General features: G+C 49.7%; 2 protein-coding genes across 2 annotated transcripts in view; both read left to right on the plus strand.

Annotated features, from left to right (window-relative positions):
• The window catches only part of LASP1 (LIM and SH3 protein 1), a 279,531-nt gene that overhangs the window by 97,317 nt on the left and 166,663 nt on the right, over window positions 1-15,551 (plus strand). The window lies entirely within an intron of this gene.
• Window positions 5,379-15,551, plus strand: part of PRR12 (proline rich 12) — a 42,375-nt gene continuing 32,202 nt past the window's right edge. The window contains exon 1 of the mRNA XM_056863247.1: window positions 5,379-5,477. Within this exon, the coding sequence (XP_056719225.1) occupies window positions 5,392-5,477 (86 nt within the window). The 5' untranslated portion in view covers window positions 5,379-5,391. The remainder of the gene's footprint in view (window positions 5,478-15,551) is intronic.

The raw sequence follows: 15,551 nt of genomic DNA on the forward strand, positions 1-15,551 counted from the left end.
CATCCAAAGGGCAGGATAATTTACTGCCTGTTAAATGAGAATTTGTTGCAGAAGGGTAGTGGAGTGGGAGATGGGATGGGCGGGGGGGGGGGGAAGCAGAGCGGAGTCCGAGGTATAATGGTGTCTCTGGAGCGCTGCCCATGAGGAAGTTGGATCTTCACTCCCATATCCTGGAATGCTCCTCCTCTCCAGCCACAGCATTGACTATCTATTCAGGCTTGGATTTCGGGACACTCCCATTAGCAGCCCGGAACATGTATCTTGTATTTGCAGCTTACAAACTTTCGCTTCCTAGAACAATGATATAGATAATCCCCCCTGTCCTACAAGTCTGTTCTCACTCAGAGGAATGTCTGTTGGCTGCATGCGCGGAGGTGAATTTTCATGACCAGATCGCTAGATAAGCCAGATTCAATTATTCTTTTTAGTCCTCCGGATTGACTGGAAGAGACAGTGCTTATTGAGCATATGCAGGGAGATTTTTCTTCTGCTGCTGGTTTACCTCCGCTAAGTTCATATGCTTGTGAGGTTAAAGGACAGGACCCCAGGATGGGTGTGAATGCAGCTTATTTACACAGACTATCTCCAAAGACATAAGCTGCTTCCGCACTGTGACTATTCTCCACAAACACTAGTTCATTCCCCAATGTATTGCAGATATTCACTATTGAGCATTATTTTATTCATTTAAAATTCTGAACAGTGTTTTTTTTGTTTTTTGTTTGCTGCTTAACAGGTCATTTATACAATCTCAACCAGTTAAAAATAAGCACATAAAAACGCCAGAGCACTGATTGTTTAAAGATCATTACCCAAGCCTTCAATTTGCGGGATCTGAGCAGGGCTGTCAAAGATAGGACATTTTGGAGGACTTTCATTCATAGGGTCGCCATGAGTCGGAAGCGACTTGATGGCGCTTAACACACCCCCCCCCCCAAGCATATGTGTTAGGGTTAAATCGGGGCTAAAACCAGGAAAGGGATATTTGCCAACTTGGGACCCCTGACATCAGCAACTGGGAATGCAGAAAAACAACAACTGAGCAACAAATGGTTAAACACTCAATATTTATACCAGGGTTGGCCAATCCAGAGATTTCATACTGCCCGCCAGTCCCAGGTAGCTCACCAGGTTGGCTTCAAACTTCAAACCTAAGAGTCCTGGCTCAAGTCCAGGCAATAAATTAAATCCGGTTGGCACATGAATCTGTACCCATCACCTTCCCAATCACAATACAAGCAACCTACAGGATTGGGATGTATCATTCTTGCAACCAGTAAATTTAAATTCTTATCCCATGACAACGAAGGCATTCATAAGCTGGTTTCTCCGGCTTCCAATTAGAAGGCAGGGTTTGGGGCCTTTTCATATCTCCAGCCAAGTTGGGCTTTTTGGATTCAAACGGCCTGAGACCTGCTTTTATTTATCTGGGGCTGAAGCCCCTGAAACGACCCGTAGTCTAGCTCGGGCTGAGGCAGTAAGTTGCCCCTGGCCTGTTAACCTCCGGGACTTCAAAATCAATTCGCCCTCAGAGAGAAGTTACTGTGCATTCATGGAATTTGCTCTCTCTCTCTCTAACAAGGTTTCATTGTCAGATTTTGTGGCTGCTCTGCCAATTCAGCAGAGACATAAACCATGGGTGATCTGGAAGGGATGCACCAAGTGGACAGGAGACTTCACACATGGCATGTTTCCTAGACTGGCAAAACTGACCGAAAAAGGTGCACGTGTATATTCTTCCGGTGTGGGTCCCCGATGCTAGAAGCGTAGCAGACAGAGCTCTGTCGCGCAAAGGAGACCCTTGCAGCTTGCGGGTTCGTGACTGGTGATTTCATATTTTCAGTCTGCGGCCTGACCCCTCGATGCAGCGTGACCCTTTCTCGCACGTCCTTAATTACGGCGCCAAAAAGGAAAGCGAGCCATGCAGCGTGTGGTAAAGTGGCGGAAAAGGGGACGAGCAGAAATAAGATGCTAGTTAGGACTTTATTGGTATTACTGTACAGTCTTCAGATTTTTTTTTTTTTTTTTACTCCTACCATGACAACATCATTGTTACATTTTGTGGGAAATGTGGTTGTTTTTCTACAGGGAGGTAGCACACACACCCCTGCCAATAGATTTAGCCATTCGAGGTGATCCTGGGAATAGATCCCACATAAATGGCAAGGGTCCACTGTATTTCAGCTTTCTAGATACTTACAGGCCATTTATGCATGGGAGCTTTTGCCTTGGATTTGCCGCCCTCTAGATGCACATTTTCCCCATCCAAATTCTCAAGCCCCCATGCAGTTTTGAGAATTCGGAGGGGGAAAATGTGCATCTAGAGGGCGGCAAATCCAAGGCAAACCCTCCCAAGCATAGAATCATAGAGTTGGAAGGGATCACCAGGGTCATCTAGTCCAACCCCCTGCACAATGCAGGAAATTAACAACTACCTCCCCCCCCACATCCCCAGTGACCCCAACCCTCCCCCCACCATGCAGGATCCCACAATCAAAGCAAATGGCCATCGTTGCTGTATGCTCCTATTATTCTTGGTGCCATCGGGGTGGGGTTGTATTTATTGAATTCTACATTGTATTGTATTTTATTGTAATTAAATTATGTTGTATTTTATGTGATGTTAGCCGCCTGGAGCCTAGTTCGCCAGGGGAGGGCGGGATATAAATAAAATTATTATTATTACACGGTTGAAGTTTTACACGCACACACTGTGAAGTGTGAGATAGATGCGCACACATCCCAACACACACAAGCAGTTGGGTGCAGTTACAAGCTGCAAAGCATGTAAATGCTCAGACTGTAGCGTCTGAAGTCATTCACTGCGCCTTCCAGTAAGACAGGAACTCCTGCCACGTGCACGTGGCAAAACAAACACCTCATTTCCCAACATCATTGTGCACACACTTAAGGGGAGAAAAAAGCCGCAGTTACATCCAAACAAGCCCCCAATGCTGCATCTCCCCACTCTTAACATCTGAAAACACAGGATCCCTCAAAGGTCGCGCTTCGACCCCATGTCGTCCTCATCCCCGCGAATGCCCTTCAGACGTTACACGGGCAATGTAACAATGATGTTGTCATGGTGGGAATAAAAAAAGAAAAAAAGGTCTGAAGACCGTACAGTAATAGCCAAACAAGCCTGGGTCCCACTTTCAAAATACAATTTTTTTTTATTCCAGCCGAAGCCCCTTTTCTCCTTGCATATTCTCAACCTCCCTCTCTCGGCCTCTCCACACAACCCTCTTTTCCCGATTCTTCTGCACAAGCCCCTCCATATCCCTCAGTCCCGTCCCCCCATATCCTCCTAGCCAGACCTGGAGGAGGGGGAAAGAGAAGCCCTCTCCACCCTTTCTCCCTTTGTCCCCTTTCCCCTTCTCAGTCCATCCCCTCGCCATTCCCTCCATTTCCCACCCCCCAGCAGCAGCAGCAGCCCATCTTCCTCCTCCTGGCTTGCCCCAGCCAGGCTCCATTTCTTGCAAACTCCCCACCCCGTGTATATAGAGATATATGTGCATGTATGCATGCACGCACGCGTGTGCAAGAGAGAGGAGAGACTCTGCCCCTCTCTTTCTGCACCCCTGTCCCTTCCTCCGTCCACCACAACCATCCCTCTCCCTCCTCCTGGCTTGCCCTAGCCTGGCTCCATTTCCTGCACACTCACCCCCGTGTATATATCTATATGTATGAATGCATGCATGCGTGTGCAAGAGAGAGGGAAGAGAGAGTCTGCCCCTCTCTTTCTGCGCCCATGTCCCTAATTCCGTCCACCACCACCACCATCCCTCTCCCTCCTCCTCCTGCTGGCTGGCCCTAGCCTGGCTCCATTTCCTGCACACACCCCATGTATATGTCTATATGTATGAATGCATGCCTGCGAGTGCAAAAGAGAGGGAAGAGAGACTCTGCCCCTCTCTTTCTGCGCCCGTCCCTAATTCCGTCCACCATTATCCCTCTCCCTCCTGTTGGCTGACCCTACCGTGGCTCCATTTCCTGCAAAAAAAACACAAACCTGTATATATCTATATGTATGAATGCATGCACGCGTGACTCTGCCCCTCTCTTTTTGCGCCCCGTCCCTAATTCCATCCACCACTATCCCTCTCCCTCATCCTGGCTGGCCCTAGCCTGGCACCATTTCCTGCACCCCCCCCCCCCGTGTATATATCTATATGTATGAATGCATGTATGCACATAACACCCCGTGTATACATCTCTATGTATGCATGCATGCACACAACACCCCGTGCATACATCTCTATGTAGGAATGCACGCACACAACACCCCGTGTATACATCTCTATGTATGAATGCATGCACACAACACCCCGTGTATACATCTCTATGTAGGAATGCATGCACACAACATCCCGTGTATACATCTCTATGTAGGAATGCACGCACACAACACCCCGTGTCTACATCTCTATGTAGGAATGCATGCACACAACACCCCGTGTCTACATCTCTATGTAGGAATGCATGCACACAACACCCCGTGTCTACATCTCTATGTAGCAATGCATGCACACAACATCCCGTGCATACATCTCTATGTAGGAATGCCTGCACACAACACCCCGTGTATACATCTCTATGTAGGAATGCATACAACACCCCGTGTATAAATCTATATGTATGCATGCATGCACAGAACACCCCGTGTCTACATCTCTATGTAGGAATGCACACAACACCCCGTGTATACAATTATATGTAGGAATGCATACACACAACACCCCGTGTCTACATCTCTATGTATGAATGCACGCACACAACACCCCGTGTATACAATTATATGTAGGAATGCATACACACAACACCCCGTGTCTACATCTCTATGTATGCATGCATGCACACAACACCCCGTGTATACAACACCCCGTGTCTACATCTCTATGTAGGAATGCCTGCACGCATGCACGCGTGTGCAGGAGAGGAGAGCCCGTGCCCGTCTCCTCCTGCGCCCCTGCCCCTTCCTCCGGCCGCCATCCCTCTCTCCCTCCCTCCCTCCGTCTCCCTCCCTCCTCCTCCTCCCCCCCCCCCAGCACGGGATTGTGGGAGGAAGCGGAGCGGAGCGCAGACAGACGCCCAGCGAACATGGCTGCACCATGAGCCGCCTCCCAGAGCCTCTCCGCCGCCGCCGCCGCCGCCTCCTCCCGCCGCCCCAGCGCTACCGCCAGCCCGCGGCTTGAGGCCCGGCCGAGCGGCGGCCCGGGGGGGAAGGAGGAGGAGGAGGCGGAGAGGAGGAGGAGGAGGAGGAGGAAGAGGAGGAGGAGGGGGGACCCCCCCACACACGCCGACCCACGCCGGGCCCCCTCCCCGGCCCTCCCCCCTCGACCGACGCCGCGGGGGGGAGGCGCAGGGGGGCCCCCCGGCCGCCCCCTCCCCATGGATAGGAACTACCCCAGCGCCGGCTTCGGGGATCCGCTGGGCGCCGGCCCGGGATGGAGCTACGAGCGCTCGGCCAAGGCCAGGTCAGGCCCAGGGGGGTGGGGAGGGGGTGGGGAGGGGGTGGGGGGCGCGCGGAGCCCCCTCCCCAGGCCGGGCGGCGCTGCAAAGGCCCGTGGCGGGGAAGCCCGGCTTGCAGCCTGGGAGCCAGGCCGCCCTCTGGCCCGGGGAAAGGGGGGAGGTGCAAAAGCAGGGGCGGCCCCCCTTGCACATAATGCCCCCCCTTGCACATAATGCCCCCCTTGCACATAATGCATTTTGGGAGGGGGGACCCACGTCGCCTCTCCTCGCCTTGTGCAATGGGAGGAGGCCTTAGCCGGGGCCTCTAGGCCATGCAAGGGGGTGGGGGTGGAGGGGAGCAGACAGGGGCACGCTGATCCCCTGGGCATAGGGGCCTGGGTGGGGGTGGGGGTTTGAAAAGGAGGGAAAGGGAAATGTGTGTACAAAAGGCATGGGGTGGGAGGAAAGTGGCCGGTGCAGAGTGGGTTTTTTTGGGGGTTTTTGTTTTTTGCAGGGGTGCCCCAGCCACCCTCCCAGGAGGGTGAGCCCAGGCTGCTCCAGCAGGGGTACAACAGCAGTGATCCTCGCTATGCAATGGGGAGAGGTTTTTGTTGTTGTTGTTGTTTTTCCCCCCTTACAGGTGAGGAGGGAGTGTGGAGGCGTTGGGATTTCTCATCTTTCCGCACGCGCGTCCCCCCCTCTTCTGGGGGGGAGACCTGCCCAGAGAGGCGAGCAGTGGAAGGCACCCCTTATCCCTTACGTCCTCTTCCTTCCATCCTATAGGCTCTGAAGCGGGAGGCCTGGGCTCTGTGCTTTGGAGCAGGGAAGCTCTTCGCCGTGCAGGGATAAATCAGCGCTCCTCGGGGTCTTGTTCTGCAAGGGAGGGGGGATCAGGGCTGGGGCTGGTGTTTTCGGAGGCTGTGCCTCTGGGAGACCCCCATTGTTTTTGCGTTTCGGCGCTCACAGGGCATGGCAGACCCCATACCACCGTAAGAGGCAGTCTTGGCGGGACAGTGGCTCCCCTCGTCCTATTTCACAAGGTGTGGAAGAAGTTAGGGGCTTCCCGTTTGGGGCAATTATGCAGGTATGCATCCCCCTGTACTGGATCATGGGGATGCTGGTTAGAGGTCCTGTCCTCTCGAATGTGATCTCGGCGTTGTAAAATTTAGGATGACCTCCTTCTGTAGGGGTGTAGCGATGAACAGGTTGGGGTTTGCAAAAGTCTGGGCCGAGGTGCTTTCTAAACGACGGGGGAATTGCAGAGCCTTGGGAACCCCCTTTATTCCCATAGTTTTCTCTGGGAAAATAAGGTGCAATGGGGACTGCGAGCCCTGTGATTCCCTTTTATGTTGTATTATAAACAGGGAGGGAAACCCACTGTTGTGTTTGGCAGTTTACGTTGGAAAAGTTTTCATTCCTCACTTCAGTGTGTCACGGCGGATCACAAAAGGCAAGAGGAGTTGACGCTGAGCATCCTGTGGACAGTGGCCGTGGAGGGTGGCACCTCTTGGTTTCCAAAATTAAACCCTTTAAGCTGACAGTCCCTGAGGCTGCTGCTTTCTACTAATGGGAAGGAAGAGGACTTTCGAGGGCTCCCTCAGGTACACCTAGAAAGGTGGGAGAGGACTGGCTGGTCTTACAACCGAAAGCTGTCTTGCTATTTGGCTGGCAGCATTGTTGACCATCCTCCCCTCAGGCCTGGAGGCCTTGTTTATCTTCCAGGATCACATTGGGGTCTCCTCTCTTGCTGTCCATCCCGGGGACCAGAGAACCCTCTCAATGCCCCTGCTCCCCTCCTGAGGAACTCTGAAATCCTGGTTGCCCAAAGGCTGTCGTACAGTCAGACTAGTTCTGCTTTGCTTCCCTTCTAGAAAACTCAGGAATCATGGATCCATTTAACTGACTGGGTCCTATTTCCTTCTTACAGCAGCCAGGGATTTTGCATCTCGAATCCCACCTTTCCCCCTCCCACCAGCGGAACAGAGTGTCCCCTGCTCTTATTTGCAAGACTCTACTCCCTTCCTTCAACATCTAGAAGTCTCATATTTTGGCATCAGTGGCCAAGATAGGCTTTTTATCCTCTTCTCCGCTCTTGTGGTTTTATACAGGTGAGGGGGCAGAAAGGTGGCATCTTTGACCAAATTACTTCCCCTTGTCCCGCACCTTGTGTGTAGCTGTTAAACATCGTATTCCACTCTCTAGACGTAATTGCATCGATGTAAAAAAAAACAACAACATCGCATCTCTTTCCCCATGATGTTTCTTAGCAGTGAGCAAGGAAATCTTGCAAACGCTGCTTTAGCTACCTCTCCGCTTGTTATCCTTTGAGGAAAGGGCATTAATTGGAAGCTTGATTTAAAGGTGACACTGGCCATAGGCAAAAACGCTTACCCACATAAGTGTTCCACTTTGATACACTTACCGCGTGTACTGGCCTATCTGTGCGTAGCGGCGCTTAACATACTAGCAGTCTCTGGTATGGAAGGGTGTGTGGCTGAAGCTCTGGCACAGCCAGCATGATAGTGCTGCATAGTCAGGGTCAGCGCATGCACGTTTAAACAGGATGGCTGCATGGAGTACTGACATGGGGAAATGGTTTGCCTATGGCCAGTGTTGTTCTAGAGCATGCGTAGTAGGTTTCCCCTTGAAGAACCACGGGAGTGTTGCAGCTGCGATGGAGGGCTGGTTGATACTCTGGGAGCTATATGGGATCTAGTAGGTTAGAGCTGAAAATTCTTGAAGGTAGGGCTCCTCACATGAAGCTGCCTTCTACTGAATCAAACCCTTGGTCCATCAAAATCAGTATTGTCTATTCAGATTGGCGGCGGCTCTCCAGGGTCTCAGGCCGAGGTCTTTCACACCACCTACCTACCTAGTCCCTTTAACTGGAGATTCCGGGGATTGAACCTGGGACCCTCTGCATGCCAAGCAGATGCTCTACGGCCCCATCTCTGTTCTCTGGGAGGAAGAACTGAGGGGAAAGGGGATTCAAGTGAATTTGGAGAAATTGGGAATCAGATTCCTGGTGGGCCTGGGCAAAGATTCGTAGGGTTGGCCCACTCCTCAGTGGATTGTCACAGGAGATGTGAATTTAGCCATACATACTCACAAATATATGCATCTTAAATGGGACAGGAAGCAGAGTGAAACCATATAAATATGTTTATTTATTTATTTTTATTTTTTGCCGCCAAGCCGCAGCCGGCTTATGGTGACCCTGTAGGGTTTTCAAGGCAAGAGGCGTCCAGAGGTGTCTTGCCATTGCCTTCCTCTGCGTAGCAACACTGGGGTTCCTTGGTGGTTTCCCATCCAAATACTGACCAGGACTGACCCTGCTTAGCTTCCGAGATCTGACAAGATTGGGCTAGCCTGGCCTATCCAAGTCAGGGTGTGTTTTTTATACTCGTATGCATACAAATAAAAAAATAGGAATCTGTGTTCCCTGCCTCTCGTGTTGATTTTGTACATCTCCCCCAAAGGAGTAATCCTTCAGGGGTTATAAGCATTCGCTTTTCTTAGGCTTGTATCCCTAAAGCATCCTCTTCCTCAGTTTTTCTGCCCCTGAGACTAGGACAGCCAAGGAATTATCCACCTTTTGACTGTGATTTTAATTACAGTTATAGAGCTTCAAACTGTTACGTTTGTGGCCTCGGGAAGCTCATCACCGGTATGACAAAGTATGGGAACTCCGGGCCTGGTGAATAAAATCAGTGCCGTTCCATTGTGTAGCATTTTCCTCATTCTGCCCTTTTTTTTACCTGCTACCTTCAGAAGGAAGAGACTTTGACATATCTGTGTCTCCAGAGGACTGGGAATCCGCCCCCCCCCGGATCTCTTTGAAAAGCTGGACATGGTGTGTGGTGCTGTGTGTTGTCTGGACACCATTTCCAGTTTTGGGGGAGCAACAGTGAACCACGGATCTGAATGTGTGCAGAGTATGTTTCTGTCACAGTGCCTTCTCTGGCACAGAGGAACAGAGTAAAGTGTTAGCGATCGGGTCTTCTACTTGGGGCGCAGGGTTTCCAGACAGGCACTTCTCTCTTTACCTCTGGGGTGTAATGTAGATTATATCCTCTGGCTTGTCAGCATGTAGATTTGACCTCACTTTGGAAATAAGTCTGCACAAGTTAATAGTCCAGAAAAAAAAATCTGTTATTAGCCCACCTACGTGTGCCCTGACCTGGATGGCCCAGGCTAGCCTAATCTCGTCAGATCTCGAAAGCTAAGCAGGGTCGGCCCTGAGGAGTACTTGGTTGGGAGACCTCCAAGGAAGTACAGGGTTGCTGTGCTGAGGGAGGCACTGGCAAACCACCTCTGACCCTCTCTTGCCTTGAAAACCCTATGGCAGGAATATGACATAAATGTCACTTGGTTGGGCCGGGCCATGCCTCGCCAGCCCAGATTAAGAGCAGGGGGCTGGCTGGCTTGCGGGCGGGTGGGATAAGAGCTCTAAAAGGGCTGGATCTGGTCCTCGGGCCTTATGTTTGACACCCTGCCCTATGGGGCTTCACTTCCCACCACCACCTACCTGTATGTTAATTGTCTAAAGCACATCAACAGCCTGAAAGAAGAACCAGCTTTCTCCAAGTTGTTCCTGCCTGGTTATCTTCCCCCTGCTCCCCAGCCTCTCTGCCTATAGCCTACCTGCCTTTGCTGGTTTTGTGCGCTGGGGCAGTGATACCATGTGCGTGCTTTGGCGTTCCTCTTCTGTAGATACATCGTATATTGAGGCTTCCTTTCTCCATAGGTTGTGCATTTGCCACAGTGCATGCACTTGACCACAGGATCACAGTGTGGTTCCACCTGCTACCTCAATGTGCATGTGAGTGTTTTTGGTTGCAGTTGCATGCAGCGGGCATTCTAAGGTTGCTCCTGAAATCGTGTGAAAGGATAGCCTGTTATCAGGGATGTGTGTAATCTGTAAAGCTAATCCAAACTTTGGGTCATGTAACACTGAGCTCTGCAACCTGAATACCGGGGAGCAGGGGGCAGAATACAGATTTGCAGATTTTTGCATAATTTGCATAATTTTAGGTAATTTGGAGAAATAACAGGGATCTGAACAGGCCACTGAAGCCCTTTCAGACCCCGGATTCCCAACTCAGCCTCACTAGAGGAATTTACCAGGCATTGAAATCCACCAGTACTCAGAGCTACTTGGTATACTGTGTTTGCATCTCAGTATGAAACTCTCTGCTTTCACAACGTTGCCAACTACACAGAGTAGAGAAAACAATATGCAGCGCAGAGCCAGTGTGCTCTAGTGGTTAAGAGCTACGGACTCTAATCTGGAGAACTGGGTTTGATTCCCCACTTCTCCGCATGAAGCCTGCTGGGTGACCTTGGGCCTGTCACAGTTTTCTCCTACCTCACAAGGTGTCTTGTGGGGAGAGGAAGGGAAGGTGATTGTAAGCCACTTTGAGACTCCTTAAAGGTAGAGAAAAAAGCTGGGTATTAAAAACCAACGCTTCTTTTTCTTTAGCAGGCTCATCATAGCTTTGCACTTGCTGGAAGTCTCTGGGCTGTGTTTACAATATCGGTGATTGACACACTGTTAGGTTGTGGCTGTGGCTTTTACATTTGCTGCACTTGCGTGTTCCCTTTTTGCGCCTGTCCTCTGTGAGGTTCACCCTGAAGAAGTGAGCTAAGACTCACAAAAGCTCATGCTGGAAGAAACGTTAGTCTTTAAGGTGCCACGGGACTTTTGTTTTATTTCATTCTACCATACCACCCTGTTCTTGTTGCATCTGTGGCCTGGTTATTTCTGTGCATCGTTTTGCATGGATCTTGCGCCTTGAGCTGCAGCTGTTAGTTGCACTGCATGCATGCTGTTCTGTATGTAGGTTCGTGCACAAGGCTTGCATTCAGGGATAGCGCTTGCACATTGTATAAGTGGCTGGACTGTGCATCTTGGACAGATGCGCCTGTGGGCTATTTGCTCTTGTACTCAAGTTGTGAGCGCGGTACCTTTTCAAGTGCAAGTAGTTGGTTTTGCGTATCATGTGGCTTTGGTGCAGGAATTAGTTGTAAACAATTGTGGCAATTCGATCCATTCATTTATGGGCACTTTTACGTCTAGGATGTGTAGGAAACAGCATGGTTATCTTTGCACAGAAGAATTCTCTAGCATGTATTCCAGTAGCTTGCACAGAAAACTGAATGTATTCAGGGTTTTTTTGTTTTTTGTTTTGCTTCAAGAATAGCATGTTTCTAACCCTCATGGGCTTCATATTTTTGGGTGGGACTCTCAAACAGACACATTCTCTTAGTGAAGTTCCTGGAATCTGTCCCTGGCATCCTTCTTCCTGTCTTTTTTTTTTTTTTTAATCTCCAGTCTAATTTATGATTTTCATCATCCTCTCCTGATCCCAGCACACAAAATTGAAACAACAGCAACTAGAAGAAGAGAAAGCATGCAAACAATGCAAACTTTCCCAATTTGAATATGTTAGCAGTCATCTACATCTTGGCAGAGAGTACCCTGAATCTTATTTGACCTTTCTTTTCCCCAGGTAATTTTATATCTAAGCCCTGGTTCATGCATGAATGAAGTGGCAGATCCTTGAGTTGGTAGAATGGACTGCAGCACTTCGAACTGCAATTGCTGGATTCCAGCTTTGGGTGTTCTTTCACATAACGAAAACTCCATGTGCATAGAAAGCTAGCACAGCAGGGAGAAAGATGCTTCCCTTTCCCTATGCTTGCTGCACTGGTTGCCTATGGGGAACTTTTCAAAATGGGGTCTTCCACTTGCAGTGGCTGCTATACCATTCTCCCTGATGTGTGAACTAGGCCTTAGACTCTCACACACCGTGCTTTCCCATGTGATGGCTTTGCAAACCTTCAGTAGGTATGCTTCATCAATACAGTGCCACACATAGGTTAAACAGGAAGGAATCTGACCAACCTTGCATTTCGCAGCAGCAAGACAGCTATCCTTTGAAAAAATCTGGTGACAACTCATTTTTCACAGGCCTCGCCAGCCGCTCAACCCTCAGGCAAACGAGCGACAGTAGTCAGGGTTAGGCAACATTACAGAATCTGTTGTGGACAAGGGTAGGGGCCTGGCTCCGTGGCAGAGCATCAGCTTTGCATGCAGAAGGTCCCAGCTTCAATCTCTAGGATGTCCAGTTAAAAGAATCAGGTAGTAGGTGATGGGAAAGACCTCAACCTGAGACCCTGCAGAGCCACTGCCAATCAGAGTAGACGGTATTGACCTTCATGGACCAATTGTCTGATTCATTATAAGAAGAAGAGATAGTTTTTATATGCTGACTTTCTATACCACTTAAGGAAGAATCATACCAGCTTCCAATCACCTTCCCCTCCCCACAGCAGACACCCTGTGAGGTAGGTGGGGCTGAGAGAGCTGTGACTAGCCCAAGGTCACCCAGCTGGCTTCATGTGTCGGAGTGGGGAAACAACTCCAGTTCACCAGAGTAGCCTCCGCCGCTCCGTTCTCCAGATCTGATTCCACCGCTCCAAACCACCTCTCTTAACCACTATACCACGCTGGCTCTTTACACCATGCCGGCAGAAGGTCCTAGGTTCAATCTCTAGGATATCCAGTTAAAAGAATCAGGTAGTAGGTGATGGGAAAGACCTCAACCTGAGACCCTGGAGAGCCACTGCCAATCAGAGTAGACAGTACTGACCTTTATGGACCAATCGTCTGATTCATTATAAGGCAGCTTTTTGTGTGTGTGTGTTTGTATCGTGAAAAGAAGTCACAAGGCTCCTGTTCGGCTAACTTTCCTGACTACATACTTCGATTTAAATCATAGCCTGTATTGTGTCCTTCCTCCCTTGAGTTCCTGTCTCAGTGAGAAAGCAGAGAAGCTAAAACGCAGTGACAGTTTCTCAAACTGGAATAATGCTGTCTGTGTGAAATGATGCTTAGAGCCATCTCTGCCTGCCCTATTACAACTCGATTTCGCCCTTCCTCCTGGGTGCACCATCCAGGTTTCTCTTCTTGCATGATGTGTTTCTGCCTGTAGACTATTTCAGATTTATAAATCTCCTCTCCCAAAAGATTTTTTTGCTTTGGCTAGAAGATGTCTTCTTGGGACAGTAGGGCCTGTGGACAAATGCCGTTGATCCAGCAGGTAAGAACAATGAGGGTGAGAGCAAGGGCCTTTTGGGGAGCCACTCTTCTTTGGAGTCCTCTTCATGAGTTGCTGGGGAAAGCCATGTCCCTCTCAGCATTTTCTGGAGGCTGTAGAGAGGGTTTTTTATGCCATTTGGTGAATATGTGCTTGGCTACTCTGTAATTTTGATAGTCTTAGCTGCTGCTGTTGTTGTTTTTACTTTGTTCACTGATTTTTTAAAATTTCCAAGTTCCGTTTTTATGTACTCGATAAATTTAATTGTAAAACTGCTCTGAGCATTATAAAACGGCATGCATTTTTCTTACATTAATCTAGCATGCCTATGTCACCCAGGGAGATAAGTTACTCTGTGGGGGGGGGGCAGTAACTGAGGCTTAGAGTCAATGACTTGTTCAATATCCTGTTGTAATTCCGAAGTCAAGTAGACTTTTACTTGTTGCTTACGTGCCCTGTGGCCCTCTGAGGATCCTGTGCACTTTCTTGTGCACTGTTTTGTTTTTGTATATGCACACGCACACAAGCAAAACAGCATGCAAGAAGTACACAGGATCCTCGGGGGCCCTGCCTTTCCTCTAGGCTCAAGGCAGCTCTATGTAGTGGGATGTATGTTACAGGGCCTATAGGCAGCTGACTTGCCACCCGGGGAAGAGGGCAGGAGATGTGGCTTGGGGAAGGGCTGTGTCTCAGTGGTAGAGCATCTGCTTAGCATGCAGAAGGTCCCAGGTTCAATCCTCAGCCTCTCCAGTGACAGGCCCAGACAGGAGGTGATGTGAAAGATCCCTGGAGAGCCACGGGGAAGGGCTGTGGCTCAGTGGTAGAGCATCTGCTTGGCATGCAGAAGGCCCCAGATTCAATCCCCGGCATTTCCAGTTAAAGGGACTAGGCAGGTAGGTGATGTGGAAGACCCCTGCCTGAGACCTTGGAGAGCCGCTGCTGATCTGAGTAGACAATACTGACTTCGATGGACCAGGGGGTCTGATTCAGTATAAGGCAGCTTCATGTGGCACTTGGGACCGGTGCCCAAGCACTGTCAGTTGAGGTGGTGATGGCCACGAACGAGCGTAGATGGCTTTAAAAGGGGATTACACAGATTCAGTCTGTCAGTGGCTACCAGCCATTGTGATTAAAGGAAACCTCCATGTTTAGAGGCAATAAATCACTGAATACCAGTGCCAAGAGGCAACATCAGGGGAAGGCTTTGTTCTCTGTGCCCTGTCTGTTGGCCCTCCAGGGTAGTTCATTGGCTGCTGTGTGAAACTGGATGCCGGACAAGATGGACCACTGGTGTTGCCCATCGGGGCTCTTTATGTTCTTTATATACTTTCCTTGAAATGGGTTTATTGCGTGGCCTTGGAGTCGCTGTTGGCTGACCGTCTCAACTTCCATTTATACAGTTGTAATACTAGAGTTGTACTATGCAGGATCTTTGCAAGGGTGAACATAACAAAAGGCTTTTGCAAATTGGAAGTACCGGACAATGAAAATAGTGTGTGAAATACCTCTCTCTGCAAACATTTCAACTTGGGCGGTGTGTCATTTAAAGGTTCGGTCAAGGATCTAGTCCAAGGGTGGTCATCTGAATCATATTTTTGGTGTTAGCGGTCACAAAGTTCATTTGCGCATTGTGCGGGGGTGTGTGTGTGTTTTCTGTTAGGTTTTCCCATCAGAGCAGCCAGGGCACGGGGTAGATTGGGGGAACGTGTGTATGCCTGTCTTTCTGCGTTAGGATGGTTTCCACTCAGCTGTTGACACAGTATGCTATAGCAAGGGAGGGTGAATGAAAGAGTCTCTTTATTTCCGGTTTCCTGTAACCTTTCACATAATGGCCCTCCTGTGGTTGCAGTTCTGTAGGCCACGCTGTACCACTGTTGCATGGGGGGGGGGTCGTCTGCATCTGTTTTGTGCTCCCCCCTCCTTTTAGATAACCCGGATATACGAATCTTCGATAGCTTGCGCGAGTCTTCAGCAGGTAGCGACGTTCCTCGAGGCAAG

Source organism: Euleptes europaea, chromosome 18, assembly GCF_029931775.1.
Source record: "Euleptes europaea isolate rEulEur1 chromosome 18, rEulEur1.hap1, whole genome shotgun sequence".
In the NCBI taxonomy this organism is placed as follows: domain Eukaryota; kingdom Metazoa; phylum Chordata; class Lepidosauria; order Squamata; family Sphaerodactylidae; genus Euleptes; species Euleptes europaea.